The 21,189-nt window shown below is 49.6% G+C and overlaps 1 protein-coding gene across 2 annotated transcripts in view; it reads right to left on the bottom strand.

Annotated features, from left to right (window-relative positions):
- tmem132e (transmembrane protein 132E) overlaps window positions 1–21,189 on the bottom strand; it is a 381,572-nt gene that overhangs the window by 29,732 nt on the left and 330,651 nt on the right. For both annotated transcript variants that reach the window (XM_030100150.1, XM_030100149.1), the window contains exons 4-6: window positions 18,649–18,841; window positions 9,927–10,070; window positions 2,613–2,818 (exon numbers count right to left, since the gene is read on the bottom strand). In XM_030100150.1, coding sequence (XP_029956010.1) covers window positions 2,613–2,818; window positions 9,927–10,070; window positions 18,649–18,841 — 543 coding nt within the window. The remainder of the gene's footprint in view (window positions 1–2,612; window positions 2,819–9,926; window positions 10,071–18,648; window positions 18,842–21,189) is intronic.

The raw sequence follows: 21,189 nt of genomic DNA, 5'->3' as shown, positions 1-21,189 counted from the left end.
GGACCGGGGTAGACCAAACCAGACCAGACCAGACCAGACCAGACCAGACCAGACCAGACTACAGCAAAACAGACCTGATCAGATCAGACCAGACCAGACCAGACCTGACCAGACCAGACCAGACCAGACCAGACCAGACCAGACCAGACCAGATCAGATCAGATCAGATCAGACCAGACCAGACCAGACCAGACCAGACCAGACCAGACCAGATCAGACCAGACCAGACCACACCAGACCAGACCAGACCACACCAGACCAGATCAGACCAGACTACAGCAAAACAGACCTGATCAGATTAGACCTGACCATTTAAGTAATAGGTGTTTTAGGACATTTCAAGTGAAAAACATTGTTTTTGTGTTTTCGTTTCAGAAAGTTTCCCGTTTCCATGACAACGTTCTGAAAACGTCTCTTTGCATGGCAACAGCAGAAACACCGAAAATGATAATCAACCTGAAGACCAGATAGCTCAGCGTTCGATTGTTAGTTTAATCACGTCAGTACCTTTAGCATAACACCTAGACCTTGTTTACATGGTGGCTTTTTCTTTTTCCTATTGAAAACAACCGTATTAAAAGATTTGTATACCTAAATGCTAAATAATCACACCACATTCAGTCCTGGTCTACATGGACCCACTGTCTCTCTGGCACTTTTCAGGTTCTGCTCTTTAGCTCAGTTTCAGTCTGCAGCTCCAGCAGGTGTTTCTATCTGCTGGGTCTCTGCTCAAACAGCCGTTCTTACATGAGCTGGCAGCAGCAGTAACTGGTCGTCTATCATGAACGTGTTCCAACAACTTGATGTTGAGTGATTTGTGTCCTTCTCGCCTCTCAACACCAAAAGTTTTTTTCAACCCCTGCTTCCTGTTTCCTGTTCTCGTCGTTACGTGACTCTGTACGAGGAGCTCCCGAGCAGAAGGAATAACCTGCTGGTACAACATGAGCTGCTGTCTTCAGCTGTTTATACGAGGCAACAAGAGGATCCTCGATCAGGATAGACTACCTCTGGGTATCTGATCTGAGACGTAATCTGATCCGAGTGAACCGGATCCACTGAGGTGTTTACATGAGACATTTACAATCTGATTTGAGCTCATCAAAAACATCAATGTTGTTGATTCTTCTTCTCGAAGTTTGAAATCCAAATCTTTCACATAAGTGGTGGCATCGGCATTACTGAAGCAAGCTTATGACTAAAAGTTTGCTGGTCCGAATCCCGCTGCCATCCGCTCCTTGAGCAAGGCACTTAACTGCAAACTGTGCAGGATGAAAACTCTATCCAGATCAAACTTGTGGAAAAGCTTTGGTACCCCAGAAACCCTTCAGAGTCCTCCACAGAAGCATCGAGCTAACACCGAAACAAGCGTCTCGCATTCGGCTAAAAGCAGGAGTGTGTGCTGAACTCAGGCAAATCAAGTCTGTGTTTTGGTCTTGTCGTACAAAACGCGTACAAATGGGTCTGACACATACATGACAGGCTTGCAGATCAATTTGTAGCCCAGAGCTTCCTCTCTGCTGTGCTACCTGAGCCGCAGCGTCTAATTGGAGCAAAACAAGCAAGTAACCATAAAACCCAGGCTAACAAAGAGGAGGCAGGCTGGCTTCTTAGCTTCTAATGTGGAAGACCGCGGGGTTCCATACACTTCGGATAATGAGTCCTCTGGTAATCATGTGCAAAAATAAGACATCCCAAATATATTCCACTGCTTGTGATTCTCTTCAGCTCTGCTGTTTTTTGACATGGGCTTTGTTAACAAGAGAAATCACAGAAAAGGCTGATTCTTCTTCTCTCATGTGAGAAATAATCCTGCTTCCAGCAAGAGAAAACCCTCTAAATTCAAGGAAAAACTTTGATTATCAGCAACTTTTGTCTTTATTTTCTCAGTCATGCTCACATTTGCTACACTGATTGGATGAAACCTGTTTGGAGCAGATTTCTGTAAGAGATCCAACAAGGTAAATATGCTTGAAATGAGCCCATCAGACGCTTTCAACAAACCCAACAGTGAGCCAGATTCTTTATATCACTCTATTTACAGATGAAACAGAGACAGACAGCTCAGTAAGACATCTTTGTACTAAAAAACTGCCTCATGCAAAAGCTTTTCTCCTGTCACAATCTGCAGGCGTCGACGTTGAGGAGTTTATATTGTAACGCTGAGCAGACTGGAGCCTGGAGCCGACTGTCTGCCGCTTTACATCCCTCCAGGGCCGCTGACCTGGACCGGATAGAGACCTCGTCTAATGTTGTGCTCCTGAAATCTTGATCCAGTTTCAAGGTCTTGGACTCATCGTGTGGCCTTCCTGATGCTGATGTTACTGAAGCGATCGTCTCTTGAACAACACTTTGTTTTCTCCTCTTATTGAACTAAAGTCATCCTACTTTATTAATGATCTTTTTCTGCATTGGGTCAAGTGCCATTCCCAGGGAATCAAACCCACTAACTTCTACTTTTCAAGCCTCTACGACAGCAGTTCCTCCAAACAGAGCGACCTCCAGTGGTCAAAATCAGAAACAGCAGATATTTTCATGCAAAACTGAAAGAAACATCTGGATGTTCGAAGTGGTTTCTCAGAAGGACACGGGACCAGACATGGCGTCTCTCTCACCTTCGGTCGGGCAGGATGGGAACCCTCCACCCTTTGATGAAGCTGAGGTTGTAGTCGGACAGCTCCACCTGCAGCGGCAGCTTGGGGACCCAGACGGTGAGCTCCAGCGGCGCGCTCAGGTGCTCGAAGCTGAAGATGACCCTGGCGTTCATGGAGCCGCGCGTCTCCTTCCCGTTGACGAACACGTAGTCGCAATTCATGGACACCTAGGACAGATCAGGGTCAGGAGTCAGAGACCATCTATATGGTAATGGTCGCCGCGGCGCCGGGGCCCTCGCTGATCTGTGCTGATATACGGCGGCGGGCAGATTCGGCTGTCGGCGCTACAATTCATATCGGAGCGTTTCAAGGTTGATGCCGTCGAGTCCGTCTCTGAGCCCTGGGAAAGTTTAAGGTGCCACATTTTACAACATCTGAGTCCGGCCGCCTCCTGCAAACTCACAGTGGAAACTAAAAGAAATTCATGGTCCGGTCGGTAGAGGATGATCCTCCAGAGACAGAAACACTGCTGGCTCTGCGGCAAATCACCGCCGTCACACATCATGTAATCACTGGGATGACCTGAGGCGGCTCTCATTTCTGTCCACATGAAGACAAATCAGACTGATCATTTAACAATCTATTAATTTTGGAAGTTTTACAAGTAACAAAGTACTGACAGAGTATTTATTCTGAGTTAATAAATATGAAGAATTGCCTTCAATTCTGTGTTTGAGAAGACAAACAGCCAAGACTTGAACCCAGGACCTTCTCCTAGTGAGGGGTGAGTGCAAACCACTGCACGGACTCACAGGTATGGAAATACTGTAATACTGAATATTGAAGGGAGAAGGTTGTGAAGGCGCTGGTGTGTGTTGTGTGTTTCTGTCTGTTTCTAGAGTGTAAATGAGGCGTTCAGCGCTCGCCGCGACCCCGACGCCCCTCATGCCCGCTCCCTTCCTGACCATCCCACAGCCATCACACACACCGAACAGAACACACACCAAACATCACACACACCGAACAGAACACACACCAAACAGAACACACACCGAACATCACACACACCGAACAGAGCACAGCTGTTAGCCAAACATATAGTTGAGGTAATGTGAGCGCTGACAGCAGACGTTTCACACCAGCTCCAGATTAAAATGGATTCTCCAAAATCAGACGCCATTCTCCAGCTTGGAGACGCTCCTTGGGTGCTTCCATCTCGCCGGGGATCTCCGAGCGCTGAGTTATTAGACGTGGGTCTGGAGGCGGGGCTTAGCTTGTGGAAGATTTATCCAGCGCTGGGAAGCGAGCTGCATCGTAATCACAGGATCTAATCTCCCGCAAATGGAGGTCGGGCTGGGCAGTCGGCTCAGGGCTGGAGATTCATCATAACGGGGGGGGGGGGGGGGGGGGGGGTGATATAGTGTCCCACATGTCGACGGGCTGGGGCAAGGAGATGGAGGGGGCGGGGCCTGCATAGCGACAGGAAGTAGTGAGGAGGTGGAGGAGGCGGGGCCTGCATGGGGACAGGAAGTAGTGAGGAGGTGGAGGGGGCGGGGCCTGCAGTTCTGTGAGGTCGGACCTCAGAGAGTCCAGCCTGTGTGTGTTCAGCTTTGATGTGTGTACGGAGATGACTCCCCCCAAACACACACACACACACACACACACACACACACACAGTGATGAATCAGAGTGGGAGCGTTCTCCACAGCATCCTGCAGCTTCCAGCTGATGAACTTGGCGGCTAATTGCGAGTCAGAAGCTGTTAGTGGCTGTGAGTACCAGCGGCTCCGCGGGGGCCCACCTGGGGGGGGTGGCTCTCGCACGCCGAGGCGCCGCACGCCGTCACGCCACCGCTAATGCGCTGTGGCGTCCTCCGCGGCGCCAGCGGATCGCCTGGGCGGAGACTCTCGGTGTGGACGTGTCGGTGGCGCCGCGGCGGGGTTAGCAGGTTCTGCTGCTGCAGAAACGTTCCTGCCTTTGCTCACACAATCCCGTCTGGAGTTTCATCCGCTCTCGAGGAGTCGGATTGCCAACTCAGATTTACGGCGCTGGCGTCGGCCTCTCATTATTCACCCTCCTGCGGTCCGCCGCAGCGCTCTGACAAAGCTGGAGGGAAGCTGAAGCCGACCGGGCGAGGTAGAGGACGCTCCCGGATATTAGTCCAATTAGGGGGAAAATACACACCATTTCTCACACTTTTCTGAATAACATTCCTCTCAGGCTCACACCCAAAGCTCCAGAAGTGTTGAACGCTTTGATGCCAACAGGTTGTCTTGCTCGCACAGTGCTCCCGAGAATTAACCACAAAGTAAAGCTACACATGGTTTCCAGTGGAGAAGAACACATCCCTCCAGACGGCCTCAAGATACACAACCATGAAAACACAAAGTAGCACGACAACAAGCAAACAATGAAAGGGAAACATAGAAGTGTGCAAGTATTATGACTGTAAAACTACAAACATTCATTTAATCACAAACACTTCCAGATGTTCTCATTCCATTCCCAAGTCTGATTTCTATCAGATTTTTTAGATGTTAGGTCGACATGCCGCCTCTTTATGACAATATAGCAGTAAATACCATCTGTGACCACTAGGTCTCCAGCAGGAAGAGAAGCGGTGGACGACCAGCAGTGGTTCTGATTCCAGCCGCCGTCCTGGGAACTGTCCCGATCAGTCAAATGCAGGCCACATGTGGCTAGCATTAGCAGGACTGTGTCTCGCTGCCGTTCATGAGACTTTCTTTACGTGATGAATCTCTGTTTTCCAGCGACGGCTTCATTTAGCCGCGTTAGCTAAATGAGCCAGCCTCCATTAGCCTGTTGTTGGCGGGATTAATGAAGCCCAGACTGAAAATGATCTGTTCCAGGGGGGAAGGAGGCATTTAGAGCATTTTGTTTGGATTTTCTATCTTTTAAAAATCATTCATTTTGCAACGCAGACACGATGTTTCAGGAGACGTACGAGGCGTCTTTAAATTAGCATGAAACCTGATTGAGAAGACGTGAGGGGAATTCAGCCCTAAATATCACATTCATCTTTCATGGCGAGTAAAAGCTGAACTCACACAGATGCATAATGCATGGCTTCTCCTTTATGCCCATTTGTTCTTACATCGGTTCAAAAAATAACCAAAACTATTCTCCTTTATTTTTATTCTAATGATACGCTCAAGTATCCTGATGCTGACCGAGCAATCAGCCTCAGTTAAAGACAAACACCTTTAAACTCCTGAACTTCTGTTTCTGTGGAAACAAGGAGAAGTATTACTTTTCAGTAACACTTTACTTGAAGCACCCGGTGTAACACATTATAAGTAGTTATAAACACTCAGAAATGATCACAATGCTTTTTAAACCACTATACAGCATAGGGTTAGGGTTAGAGTTATGCTAGGGTTAGGGTTAGGGTTAGGGTTATGTTAGGGTTATGTTAGGGTTAGGGTTCGGTCCTGGCATTGTGATCATCTATGAATGTTTATAACTGTAGCTACACGTGCTATAATGGCATTATGCTTTATAAATGTACTTATAATGTGTTACACAGGGGGGCGTCAAGTAAAGTGTTACCAAAACCTTAATTTGAGCTCTTAATGAGGAGAGGCCTGTGGTGTGTTCAGGGGCAGTGGGAAAGCTCATGTTTGGAGCAGAAAAAAAACTGTCGTTAACAACAGTTAAAGGTTATTTCTATCAAACTGGCGTGTTCAGGGACTCTGAGCATGGCTGTAGCATGAACAGATGGAAGTTTTCAGTTTTCACTCCTCGGTGTGAAAACGCAGCTTCAGCCCTTCACCCGATGATTCGTCTCTTTCTTCTGTGAAATCTTCCAAATGGGAGGAGGAGCCATCCCAAGGTGCCACATTTACAAATCCACAGCAGCGACCTAAACAGATTCCCCCCGAGCCTCAGGAGAGGTCCATTCCAGATGTAATCAGACTACTTGCAGCTCTGCAGACGGAGTGTGTGGCTGTCCTGCAGCCTGCAGCCGGGCGGCCGGTCCGGCTTCACGTGGGCTTCATGAGTCACTGCGCCACAGGAGAGGAGGATCGGGAGGGGGGGGGGGGTCACTCTGTCAGCAGGCGAGTCACCCCGACCCCCCCACCCCCACCCCACCCCCGCTACACCCCCACCCCCCGCTGCAATCCAACACGCTTTCTATAACTACATTTATTTTTCACCATTCACTACCTCCATGCACAACGAGGGCACCTTCATAATTAACCCTGCACACACACACACACACACACACACACACTCACACACACACACACACACACGTGCGCGCTCTTATCTGCTACGGGCTCTGGATACACGCTGCAGCTCAGTTATTTTCCAAAGCAGAAAGAAGTAACAGAAAATGACAGCCTCTCACCTATTTTTACCCTCAAAGTAGAATAAAAAAAATAAAACACAGAGCAGCCGGCGGGCTGGCAAACGTCCAAATACGAAGAATAATCACAACAATTCAGAGAGGAAGAGAAGAACTGAAAGAAACTTGAATTCCGGTTAACTTGTCGGCAGTATTGTGAGATTCAGTCAGAAAGAGACAAACGTCCAGAATCCTCCTGGTTTGTTGGACTGAAGACCGTTTCAGGTGGAAACAACCGACTGTGGTTGTGTTTCAGGCGTCCATTCGCCAACTACTGGCCCGACATGGTCGCTGCAGCGGTTTCTGCTGTCGTGGAAACGAGAACGAAAAGGCAAAAACGCTGTGTAAAGGTGGATTTTCTATCAGGTGAAAATCAAGGATCAGAGAGTTTCAGCAGGAAAAGCAGTTTGTGACGGTTTACAACACCCCAACAGGAGTAATCAGATTACTTTTTGGTCCGTCCTCCATCACTGCTGAATGAACTCGATTCATCCTCCATCAGATCAACACCGGAACTGAGGATTTATTGGCTTTAAAGGAACATTTCAGAGGAAATCGAACCGGGGACCCTCCACCGTGAGCCAGCAGTGCTAACCGCTACACTAATGGACTGGAATAAAAGAAGCTTTGCTGAAACTGTGGGTGAACGAGGCGGAGGTAGGTGTGACGGTGAGACTGGCAGCAGCGTCGGAGACGAGGCGTGATTCTGGGTTTCTGGTGGTTTGGCTGAACTGGAGCGCCGCTGCAGGAGCGGACCGGGTCCACACGCCGCCTCGGCTTCAATGGACAGTGAGAAACCGTGAGCGACGGCTCGGGGGGGAAAACAAAAAGCCTTCAGCCGGAGAAACGTGCAGACGCTCAGATACGAGGGTGTAAATAACGGGTTCATCTCTCCTCAGAGCGGGTGCAGGGCGGCGGAAACAACAGCCAATCAGCCGCGTCCATCAGCCGGCCGCCACGCGACCTCCGACCCGCCCAGCCTCTTCGCCGCTCAGAGAAAACAACCAGGAAAAGTTTTCTAAAGAGACGGTTGCTCCGAGTTTCTTTGTGGGAATAAAATCACTTCCAGTAAATTCAGAGTTTTTTACAGTGTTTTTATGTGAAACGTTGAGTTTTCTCAGAGAAAGGTGTGAGCTGCTACAGATCTGACAAACCCAACAATTGTTTCTGTGTGGACAGTTGGTTGACCACGAGAACTGCTGGGATGAACCGAACGGCTTCGGATCAGTCAGGAAACACTGTTTCCTCCAAAATGCATTTAGTTTCTGAATATCAAAGTCTAAATAAATGTTTGATAGAAATGTGATTTTCAGAGATGATTTTAACAGTTCTTCTTCTCTAATTTAAATGTAGAAGTAGTAGTAATTGTATTAGCAGTAACAGTAATTCTTTTCAGTGTGCAAGATCTACATGCATGCTAATAAATGACTTTTATGAAGAAAAAAATGCTTATTTCACTCAAATCAATACAGATGTTGATGTTTTAACAGAAGAATCTCAATTCATCTTGAACTATTTGTGTTATTCATGGCTGTACTGTTTTATTCTAATCAGTAGTTATCGACTGCTGTAAGATCTGCTCCTGCAGCTCGGGCCAGGACTTCCTGTCCCGGGTGGAATCAGGAAACGGGGGGTTTCCTCGGCGGAGTGATGCTGGGTGAAGGAGAAGCTTCCATCACACGACGTTTCAGGTGAAAACACACCGTCTCTGTGCTTCTGCTTCCACAGGGGTTTAGGAAACGACGTCTGTTTACCCGCCAGCGGCAGAAACTCTGAAGGCCGCGTGGTCTTCATGTCGGGCCGAACCGTTTCCGTGGAGACAGCCAAGGCGTTGTAAAAAGTTCTGTGTTCAGTGACTCCGTTCTCAGTCGGCGACCTGGTGTGCAGGAGAGGCCGCTCGGCCGTGTCCTCCTCGCCGCTGAGCGAGGCGGCGGCGGCGGAGCAGCCAGCGCTCTTTGTTCTCGTGTATATTTGAAGAGCTTAGCATACATTACGCGCAGTTTACTCCTTCGGAGGCGACGTCTCCTCCCGCCGTCACTTCCATTATGCGCGGCGGAGCGACTCTCCGCCGTCCGCCTATAGCGCGATCTGTTATGATTGTAATTGACTGGAGAAAATCATAACAGCGTAATCACAGCCTCTAATGCGCTCTGCAAGTTGCTGTGATCCCATTTTAATTTATTTAATCAACAAACCAGACTGGATATTGCACTCTCAGCTTGGATTCCTCCGTCGCTTTGCATCCTGGGAGCAGCCTCGTCCTCCAGTTAACGTGAGCAGGAAGGCGCTCTGTGCGGCGCCGTTCGGAGGTTTCATGAAAACCTGAGGAGAGTCGGACCAGTGAGGATTCAGCACGACGCTGATTAAACGATCCTGGGATATAATAGCCTGACTCGGAATGCCTCCGCCGGGTTATGATGAAGACGAGCAAAATCACCAACTTTTAACTGAATAATGAACCTGAAAAGGTTGAAATAAAAGTAGAATTTTAAGGTGACTCAATTTTTAATGTGGAATCCTGGGAGAAAATATGATGTGAAGCCACAATACGTTACTGTCTTTTGTTTTGCAACAAATAAAACAGTAGAAATCTCCCGTCTGTACGATCAGTGGAGCCTCTGGGTGGTTTTCAGTGTGTCCACAGCGTCTGCTTCATCTGCTGCTTGCTTTCCTCTCCTGACTCTCGTTTCTGGAGATATTTTCTGGATGTTGGACGCAGACGTGTTCGGTTTCGTCTCCTCTGTCCTTCAGATCATCTCTGCAGCTTTTAGTCGAATTCAGATTCATGCGATCGGTCGATCGGGGCTGTCAGTCGTGTCATTTGCTCATTTCATGAAGCGTTTTAACAAAAACTCACACAACATCCGACAGGAGCAGTTTGGGGATTGAACCTGCAACCTTCAGACCACTGTTTGAAGCCAACATAGAGGGAGTCACTGCGGCAGGAAGAGGGCAGCCTGACCTACCTTGACGATGTCCTCGTTGGACGACTTGCACTGAACGAAGGCCGACACGTCGGTGACGGCGCCGCTCATCTCGATGGACACCATCTTGACGGGGATGGCCACGGTGCGCCCGGTCAGGATGGCGGTGTTGATGATCTCCGTGTCCTGCGGGGGGGGGAAGAGACGCACACGGTTCATGAAGCAGTCAGGGGTATTTCATCAGCTCCGCTCCTGTCCGGATTCAGATCCATTCCCATCAGGACGCCGCCGCCGCCGCCGCCTGCCAGGTGACGCTCCCGCTCTCGGCGGCCCGACAGAACTCATTACCGTACAGCCGGACGGCTTTCAATGGATTTCATCAACTGACATTTCCATTCTGCCTTTTCTCCAACTGGAAGGATGAAAAGGACGGCGGAGTAATAACCATAACTGTAATCACACGGGAGAGAGAAAATCCCGCCGTCCATTAGGCTGGAATTGGAAGCTAAATAAAGACATTTACCTGCGTCTAACCTTTATGCAATTTCACTTTTGGCACTTGAGTGGAAAACAGAGCCGGGTGAGTAACTTAAGACCACGATTACGCTGCAGGAGAGACACATTTAGCCGCTGTAAAAATAGATGCTAACGCCACCGAACGTGCTGGGAGGCGTCTCACGCTGTGATTCCAGCCGGAGTCCGCCGCCGAGAGGACGGTCCGGGCGGAACGCCGCTGCTGATTGGGCCGGACGGACGACGGTTTGTGTGTCTGAGACTCTGTTTACGCCACGCTTCTGTTTACGCCAGTGTTTTTGTCGTTTCCATGGAAACAGACACCGTTTTCAAACCATTGTTGTGTAAATGTGCAACTTTTTCATGTTTTCACTGGAAACGCCGTCATGGAAACGAGGCCTGCAATGCTAAAGACGTCTGATGCATTTCAGGTTTGATCCATCCGTCTGTCTGGCGACCTTCGAGGAGGCTCCGCCCCCTTCAGTGAAACCCAATCCCATTGGCCCATCCGTGCTCGAAGCGGCCTATTTTCCGCTACGCTCCATTATTATTTCAGCTCGAGTCAACAGCCGCGAGGCCGGAGGTTTTAATTGGGCCAAACAGGCGGCGGAGCGCCTCGTCGCATGAATGCGTAATGCGTCGGGAGGGGAGGCTGTCGAGCAACCGGAGGAACGCCCGGCTCTGCCTTTTCCCGGCTGGAACACCCACGCTACATATGTTCACTAATTATGTTTGAGGTGGAGAGTGTGTTGATTGCATTGTGTTGCTCTGATCTTTCTACGACATTAAAACATCTGAATTTCAAAAAAGGGATTAAGCAGCCGAGGACGGTCTGAAAATAAAGCGCTGCTTCGATCCGTTCCGTCTCCGTCCAGCAGGAACGCAAACAGCCAATTAACAAACACCGCAGCTCAAACTCCTTCTCTGCCGTTCCTCCTTCCTCCGTCGGCAGCCGAGGGAAGTGAAACCCTGACAGGTTCTCCTGCTCCACCAGAACATGCCGAACTCTGGTCTGACAGGAGGAACGAGCAACGTGACACGAGGGGACGGAACGCGTCGCAGCGTTTTCAGAAGGTTCTGTTTTCAGTGGCTCCGATCCCCAGAGACGCCTGATGAAATCCACTTCAGCTCCGTCTGCCTCTTCACTTCTCCGACCGGACAACATTTACGGGTATAAATAGAGGCGGCCGCCAAAGTCCTTCCATCGCTGTTCTCTCATGAATAACTGATTCATCCATCCATCTTCTGGACTTCACTCAGCTCGGATCCACAGGCAAGGACACGCAGTCACCCTAAACCCTGCTCAGCCGCTCGTGTCTTCAGAATGAGGAGAACACCAGAGGGAACCAGCCTCATGCTCAGGGAGAACATGCAGACCTTCCCAGAGAGCCTCCAGTCTGCCGGGCTCTGAGAGGAAGTGTGATCAACCGGCTCAACTCCACGTAGCGTCAGTCAGATCAGGGTAGTTCACGCTATTTAAACTCAGTTCTATTCAGCTCAACTTCACAACTCAACTCAGATTAACCCGACTTAAAAACAACTCAGCTCAATTTAACTTAAGTGATTTAATCTCATCTCTCCAGCTTAACTGAACAACTCTACAACTTTAACTCAGTTTGATTAAAGTCATCATAACCTAATCTGATCCTGAACCAACGAACTCCCACTGGCTAAAATGAACACGACTTCACTGAATTTAACTCAACTGGTTGTTTCTCATCTGGACTTGTTTTCATTTAGGTTATAATAAAAATGGTTTTATGAAACCTCAACTCAGCTCAACTCATTTTAACGAAGTTTATCTGATCTGCAGCTTCACCTGGAAACATAACTCAGCTGAACTTAGTTTCAGTTTGAACTTTCCTCTGGTTTTCTGGCCTCATCATTAAACTGTCGTATTGATTCTGTTATCTTCTGAAAGGCTTCGGAACTTTTTCAACACCCCTCTGTGATAGCTTCCTTTATTCTTATTATATTCTGGCAGAGAACTTTGTTTAAGCTTCAGACTGATCAAAACGCTAAAGCGCTACAATCCTGCCTGGAGAGGCATTAATATTAAAAACCGTCACTGTAATGATCAGAATGTAAATTCCAAAGTGATATAAATAATATCCTGAATGCATAAACTCTCTCTGAATTATCCAGTTATTTATGTGACGCTGACAGCTTGGTAAAAATAGGACCGAGAGGCGGCTGAAGGTGGCGTCTCTCTAACAGATGGAGACGGAGCGAAGGAGTAGCGAGGGAGGTTAATGACAGAAGCGAACAGAGAGGAGCACAAACGGAATCGGGTGCGCCGGATCCCGGCGTCCCTCTTCTGACAACGGCCATCACAACCCGATTCCTCGTTTTTCCCTGAAAGTTCACGTTTTGTGTCTCAGCAGCACCGACTGGTGGCCAGGATCTGTATGGCAGCCAACAGAACCAGGACCGTTGCCACGGCAACAAGTGACAACACAAAACTTTTACTGAGCTTTGGGCGTGCGTTTCCATGACAACGGCGTTCGGAGTCACTGCAAACGAAAATTTTGACAAAGGCACCGGCTCCGTCTCCATGGAAACAGGCTAAAACGATGCGTTTTGGTGTAAACGGGGCCGTCGAGCCGGCTGATTGTCTGATCGATCCGTCCACCGGTTCGTTTGAAACGTCCTTCAACCAGCAGCTGAACGGGTGCAGCCGGTGTTTGACCACCACCCTGCTTCCAGCGACGATCAGAAAGACGCAGCCGAGCGACTGAGGCTCATTTCTGTACCGTTAGCGGGAAGGCGTCGGACGGGAAAAGCAGCGTCCTCTTTACCTGCTTTTTCTCCTTTTGTTTATAAAGTGCGGCCAATTTGTGGGAAGCGAAGCCTCCTCCCTCGGCGGGAAACTGACGGGGCTCTGGGGCGAAATCCTAATTGAAAGACATCATCCCCGAGCTCTCCTTGCTGTTTTGGCATCTGGTAAGTGTTGCTCTACACCAGACACTTTACAATTAAATGTGTGCAGCTTTGGGAGCGCTCATTATGCTTACCTGCATTCAGCTTGGAACAAAAAGCAGCCGTGGCTGCACACCGCTATCATTTCACTTAATTACTGTGTTCTGTAGGAGCCTGCAAAACAGTTATTAGACGCTCCGCTTAATGGAAAACACTGAAGTGTTGTGTTTCAGGTCGCACGCCGCACAAAATGGATTTATTTTGGCGATGACTAATGCATTTTAACACTAACCAAACCAGCAGAAAACTGCTTATTGGGGAATGTGCACGATGTGACCTGGAGTCGTGACTTCAAAAATTCATCAGAAATACACTTTAATTCACCATATTGAGAATTCTGAGTAACTGAAATGGCAGTGGCCTTGAGTTTGAAACTGAATGTATTGGAACTTTCATTCATTTTGAGCAAAATGTCATTAAATATGGAGTCAAAGAGGCAAAGCTGTGACTTCTTATGGTTTGAAGGCAGACCTTTCTCAGTGCCCAGCTGTGTCCACAGATCCACGAGTGAGGTACGGCTCAGTCTGCATGACGTGAAGTTTGAAAACAAGGTCTGTTTCCATGGAAAGAATGAAAACGATGCAGCTAGCCTGCGTGAAAACGATGCAGCTAGCCTGCGTGAAAACGATGTAGCTAGCCTGCGTGAAAACGCGTCCGGTTGCAGGACAGCGGTTCTCTAAATCACTGAAAACTAAAACTAACTAGTGGAGCAACATGAGAACTGCAGGGTGCTGAGTTCAGTCTTCACAGCGTTGCCGTGGAAACGTGAACATTACCTTGGCTTCAGAGGGAGAAATCTGCGAACCGTTTGGATCTGAAAGGCTCGTCTTCAGGTCCGCCTGTTTCTGGACAGTTTCCCAGACGAAGCTCGCCGCTGTGACTCGGCGCTCGGCGTCTTGGCCACAGAGCATCATATTTTATTGAAGGACTGCGGCGCCGAGCGGCTAATGGGGGAGGGAGCGTGGCCTCTGCTCGGGACCGTCCAGAGAAACGGGGCTGTTTGCTCAGGACCGACCAGAACTGTGACGAGCCGGGGGCTTGATTTGACCGTCCTGATTTCTTCCACACTGTAAATTCTCCAGTAATTCTGTTTGTCTCTGCTCCTCTGGGCTGCACCCAGTCAGCTGCAGCCGGCCCGCAGACTGTGATCTTCCAGCTCTGAAGCAGCTCTCTGCGGTCGGGCCGCCGCCTCTCCTCCGCTGGGTTCACCGGTGGGGGGGTTCCTGCGGGGGTGCGCTGCAGAGACCCCCCTCTGCCGCTCTGGAACACCAAACGCATCGTGTTTGTGTTTCGGAGACAGAAACCGCCGCCCGCCTCTTTCTGTATCTGCACTTTCACAAAGTGCTGATCTCTTCTCCGAGCCGTCAGCGGGCCGCACGCCACCCGCTGGAAAGCGCTGCCTGATTTGCATCTGCAGCTGAACTACAAATACAGTGAGAGGAGCTGGGAGACGAGCAACTCCACCGCAACACCCCTCCTCAGCTCATTCCGGGCTTCAATGATTCGTTTCTGGGTTCTCAAAGTGTTTATCCTCCCAGCTGATGGAGGCTGAGGTGCTGTCGCTGGGTAATTGGCAGGATATAAATGAAAACCAGCCGAAACTCGTCATCCTTTATCAGTCCTTATGGTGGAATTCTTTTTCCTGCATTGACCCATCCTCCTCTAGGATCCAGTGGTGCAGTACGCTGGACGTATGAGGGACACGCTGGACGTATGAGGGACACGCTGGACGTATGAGGGACACGCTGGACGTATGAGGGACACGCAGAGATGTTGGACCATCTGAAAACAGATTCTTATCCTGGATGGACTGAAGGTAGACAGCAATGTTGGATGAAAACAACATACTGGTGGTCTGGTATGAGTGTCTGTCCTGATGGGATCAGGCCCTTCGGGGTCGATCCCACTGCTGCAGACATCACTGCATCTCCACAGCCAATCAGCGACTCAGGAGACCAAAAGAACGGCTCGTGTTCTGACCGAGGCGTCCGATGGGCCAAGCAGCGTCAGTCAACGTACCGCGAACTCTCCTCAGTCCAGGAGACGTCAGACGGTGGTCTAACTAGTTAGAATGAGCTCAGATCGTGTCCTGACATGTGAGACTGACGTGTCGCACAGTTTGCAGATGAACAGGATCGTATGACGGCGAGTACAAAGACGTTTCATTGAGACTACAGAGCATGCAGCTGGATCCCAGATACGCAGGACTGGAAAATGGGCCATAAAAAGACACATCGGTGGACAGAGAGACAAGTGGAGGTACTTTAGGACTGCGTCTCGTTCAGAAGCAGGTATAAATGGTGGATTTAAAACCGTTCTTCAACCCATCGCTCTCACATCAGTCAGGCTTCATCAATCTAGAAAGTTTCACACCTTCTGCATTGACCAGAGCGCCTTCAATTAATCTGCCAGCGATCGCCGACACGGCCTCGGTCACACTTCACTTCAGATCTGAGTGCATCTCATTTCCTCTCCATTTTCCTTCCACGCTCTCACAGGCAGCCTCTCAGAGCACAGCAGCCCCATCGAGCCTGAGCGCCGCAGATTTTCTAGAGATGGATGAAGTTCAACCCGTCATTTCATGTCACTGGATTCTTAATGAAATGAAAGGACACAGCGGACGATCCGACGAGCGGGCGGTCATCAGCGAGGGAATCCGTCCCGGCTCCAGGTTCACTCCACGACGACGGCAGACAGAGACCTGCTCACTGAAGGCTGCTGCCAGCCGGCCAATCAGGTGCGAGCTCGCCATTCCTCAGGAAGTCCATGAAACTCGTCTCCTGTTTTCTAGTTCCACTATTAGAAAATAATACCAAAACGCCCTGAAGGATTATGGATGTTTCAGAGGCCTGTTTCTCCCCCCGCTGCAGCCTGACGGACAGTCTGGAGAGCTCCGGCGCTCCCAACAAGGAGAAGCTAATTATAGCCCGATCAGCATCTGCTGGGCGGAATGAATAGTGACAGTCCTGCCTTTGTGCTCTCCTTAGTTATGGCCGCCGTGTTGTCCACCAGTTAACCTTTCCACTGTTTTGTGCCGCCGGAGCTCTCAAGGCTGTTTGGGCTCGGCGTGAATAATCCGCTGATTATGACTGATTGTTACGTGGCGGAGCAGTAATAAAGGCAGCGGCGGCCCTGAGAGCCCCCGCCCGGACCGGCCCTGCAGCAGGTGCTCAGAAAGCCAGCTCCACCGCCGAGCGCAGAAAACTCCATTTCTCTGAGGTTCAAACCAGCATGAAGCCGTGGAGTGAATACAACATGACTGCTGCGCTGTTACCGATTCTGTCACCTGCCTCAGCAGACGACCTGACGCAGACTTCAGACGAAACAAAACCACCACCGTAACGTGACAAGACCTAATTTAACCGAGAACCACAAGGAGGGCCTGAAGGCCTTCATCCCTCTGACTTTAGGAACAAAAACGAAAACTTCCTGCAATACCATCCGGAGCAAACACACAAGAAGCAGCAGGAAGTGGCTTCATATGAGTCAAAACCGAAGACTTGTGCAAACAGTTGAAACTCCAGGAACTCTCTTCTGCCACCTGGTGGCCAGAAAGTCTACATTCAGTTTCTTTAAAGCCAATCCAAATCTGGGTTCGTCAGATTTTTATCAGAGAGAAGACTTGACTCCCTTCAAGCTCCTGAAGACTTTTCACTTCTTATCTGAAAGATCTCAGCCATGGATTGAAGCCTGGGTTCCCCTGCAGTGAGGAGACGGTGCAGACCACTACACCGCCGCGCCACCTCGCAGACTGTCTGTCTTTTCCATGTGGAGTCGTCCTCTGCTGATCCTGAGGATATCACACACATTCCCATCGACAGACAGATGAGAGTCAGCATGGGGAACGCTCGAGGAGAACACGGATTCAACATTTCAAGATTTCGCTTTTGTTTCAACTCTTCGGTGTCTTTATTAAAACAAGTAAAAAGTAAATGTACAGCGGGAACAACTTCAGCCTGACCAAACTTTTCGTATTCTCGCTGTGCGGAAAACAAAGTGGTGGGTTTTTGGTTCCCTGATCATGCTAACAGGATCTGTTCTGTTTCCTCAGCGTCACTATGAGTCCCGTGCTTACGCTCTGCAGCTAACAAGGCATCCAAATTACACGGAAACACGCCGCGGCGACACCGACCAGTAATGTGGCGAGCAGAGGTGACAAGCTGCTGGGAGAGAACCCCCCAGCCGAGCTGCCAGCTCTCCTCACAAGGTAAATCTAACAAGGCACAGTCACACGGGCAGAAATCTAATTCTGCAGCACAGCCAAACACATCTGCGTACAAGATGCATGCAAATCCCAAATGTCAAGGGGACCGCAGATATTAAGTGAACCTTATGTTCCAGCAGATGCGCTGCACGCAGTATATTTAATGGAGCTTCGGATGCAGAACAGCTGTAATTATGCAAATATATGACAGATAAGTAAGAGTTATTCTGGGGTAAAGAAGAAAAGAAAAGAAAGAAAACCAAGCTGCATAAATTGTTTCCTTGCACGGAGATGAAGTTTTGCATACACTGTAAATTTATTTACGAGCCGTGTGACCTCCAGCACGCACCAGTGAGCGAGCAGCCGGCCAGCATGGATCCCCGGACTGGAAGAGCCACCCCTCCCACTCCTGTCAGAAGGACAGACACCTGGGTTCGTTGCACTTCGTATCTGTTGGTGGATCCAAAGAGAGTCCTGGCAGAGCGAGAATCCAGCGGCGGTCCTGACTGGAGGTGTTGAGGCAGCCTGTGATCAGCCCGTCAGTTCCTGCTGAACTGGTCCACACCGGAGGAGCAGGCTCAGGGAATCCTTTCATGTTCAAAGGTTTCCCAGCCTTCAAAACTCTGCATGCAGAATCTCCCAACATGGAGGGAAGGCCGACGCTTTGACTTCGTCCATGTTGAAAGAGACTGAGTTTCTCATGAAAGTCTTCATCAGGCTCGACGCTGCAGACTGCAAATGGTGCACCAACAGGAACTCCATCACGTCGCTCCAGTCGGATGTTTGTTCAGTCAGATTTGGACAAACTGCTTCCAGACGGTCTGATTTGAGTCCATTCCAGACCTTCACCTCCGGAGCCGGAGAAACCGTCAAACCTCATGCTTTTCAGCGCTTCTTCAATAAAAAAGGTGTCACTTTGGCAGTTTAGTGAGTAAATCCTTCAACTTTATGAACTTTTTCATGTTTTAGTGTACCAGTGATAGAAACTGTAGTCCGTAAACATCTCAGTCCGAACACAGCTTTGCCTTCCACTTCAGTCAGTAAACACTGCGAGCAGGCTCTACTCACCATGGCCAGAGGGATGATGGCCTGGATGTCGCGCTGAACCACCGTCAGCTCCGTCACCACCTTCTCCGAGTCGGGCGGCGGGTTCTGCCCCTTGTAGTCGATGTTCCAGTTGATCCGTCTGGTGACTGACAGGCTGGTGAAGTTCTCCATCTCGAAGTCCAGCTGCATCACCTCCACGTTGCCCAGCACCTCCCTGTCGGAGCGGGAGAAACAGCAGCCGTGAGCAGAAGGCCTCCTCCACGTCAGCGCTGCAACAGGAACACTGTCTACTGCCAGCAGATGCAGTGGTGGCAGCAGGAGTCAGAGATGTAGCGGCTGTGTTCATGTGTTAATTCATAAATGTAATGTAGTGACAGTGAAGAGGTCATATGTGTCGCTACATGCGTCATTTAAAGTTTTCTCCTTGTTCTGCTAAAGAAAACAGAGAAAGCATGGATGAGGAGTGGAGCCGATACTTTCAAAGTCAATACCGAGTGCCATAAAGACGCGACATGCCATTACCAGAGCCACTGTTTGCTCATAAAGCTGTATTGCCCAGCCGTTTTTATAAGTAGCTCCAGTTTTAACACTTCTTGAGTGTATAAATTCCAGGTATGGAGGCTGAGACGTCACTAAAACATATTAAAACCTGATTCATTCTTGGGAGATGCAATTTAATCCTCGGGTGCCATAATCCTTCTCGCTGCCTGCTCACAAAACCTTGATGCTAAAGGCTCCTTCTGTGAAGCTCATTCTAAGTTATGATGCATCTGCGCACCCGGCCAATCTGTCTCTTATCTCCTCATCTGGATTTCTGCAGAGCGGAGCTATCTCGCTGCGAGGTGTGTCCGGCGCCTCGGCTTCATCTGTGAGGCTCAGAGAGCCGCTGATTAAACGGCCTCCGATGAGATCCACCGATAAACCAATGAGCATCGCTGAAGCTTTCATTTACCGCAGGATTTACCCATCTGAGAGGAAAGCCTTAATGCTTAATGTGTCCAACAAGGCAACAGTGGATGCTTTCCTAACTGTGATTCAATTTGGTGAGATTTCAACGCTGCGTTCTAAAAAACTTAAAGGAGTCACGTCTCTTAGTCTACGTCTGCAGGCTGCTATATTCAAATAAGATTTGATTCTAGATTTGATCCAGATGTGATCCATCCATCCAGTACCCTGCCTCGGCCAACTCAGGGTCAAAGGTCACTGGAGCTGATCCCAGCTGACTGTGGACGAAGGCAGGTTACAGGACAGGAAGTGGAACTGTTGTGTTGTGTTTACCCAACAGACACACAGATGAAAACTTTCCAGACGGATGAATATTCTGGCGGCGAGCCGCAGCGCTCTCATTTATATTCAAGGTATGGCTGCGTTCAGAAAAGTCCAGAAAGGTAGGAGAAGAGATGAAATATTAAAAAGTGAAAGTGGGCTCAAACCACTGAGCAGAGCGCACGGATTTATTAAATATTCAACCAAAATGTTCGGCGTTTAAAGTGTTTTACGAGCCTAAAACCAACAACAGTTTCATGTTCTGGGCTTTGAGAGATCAGCCACCTGCCGGAAGAGTCTCCTGGTGGAGCCAGAAGGAGAAGCACACCAGGACACTGGAGGCGTCGGACCAGCAACACCAGGTGGGATCATCACCGCTGATGTTGATGTGAGTCTGTGTTTGGCGTCACTGTCATGTTTTACTTCATCAGAAGTCAGACGGCGTCTGCAGAGTTTAGAGAGGCTTCGACGCCCAGATGAAGCTTCAGTAAACAAGATGGCAGACCGGGGGATGAGGCTCGTGTCAGGAAGGCTGATGTGACATTTGACCTTTTGCCTCCTCAGAGCGAGTCTTTCTGTGTGAGAGGTTGTTTCACAGACAGATGCTGCAGAAGCCGGCGGCTCTCTGACGGCTTTCCTGCAGTCTGGGATGAAGTTATCATAAACTGGGAATTAATCAGCGGCCGCCTCTGAATGAAAACAGAACGCAGGACTCGTCAATAAACAATCACGGCTGTGTAATGGTGCCGGGCAGCTCTCCTCCCGTCTTAGGGCCTCGCTGCAGACCTTGAGCAAGGAGATTGCAAATTTGGTTCTGCCTCGCACTTTTGAATAAGCGTAATTGCAGCGGCTGCTGATTTGCTTCTGACCAATCGATAGCGTTTGCCAGGTAACCTGATTGTTCTTCATCGCCGCGCACACGAAATGTGTGATCTGCTTCTCGTGCGCTCCGCCATGCGGGGCGCAGATACTTCTTCTGGGGTTTACGACGGGAGACGATAGGAGCCGTCTCCTGATAAAGCTGCTGGTAATCCTCAGGTTCTACGAGCCCAACATGAAAGCGTCTCGCCGGCGGCGGACGGGCAAATGATTTCTCCTTCCACCTGTGACGAGCGTCCGCCCGCCCGGCGAAGCCTCCACCTTCAGCCGGGAAAGCCAGCCGCTCGCCGTCTGTCCTTCACAGAAGCAGAGAGGCGTGCGGCGCTCGCTGTGAGAGGTTTTAAATTAAAGCTGGATCAAACTCTCCGCCCACAAAAGGTTCCTCTCAGGAGCCCTGATGAGATCTGGGCCTATTTG

Source organism: Salarias fasciatus, chromosome 10 (genome assembly GCF_902148845.1).
Source record: "Salarias fasciatus chromosome 10, fSalaFa1.1, whole genome shotgun sequence".
Classification (NCBI taxonomy): Eukaryota; Metazoa; Chordata; class Actinopteri; order Blenniiformes; family Blenniidae; genus Salarias; species Salarias fasciatus.
The sequence above is the reverse complement of the archived record's forward strand: the minus strand, read 5'-3'. Positions and strand labels throughout refer to the sequence as shown.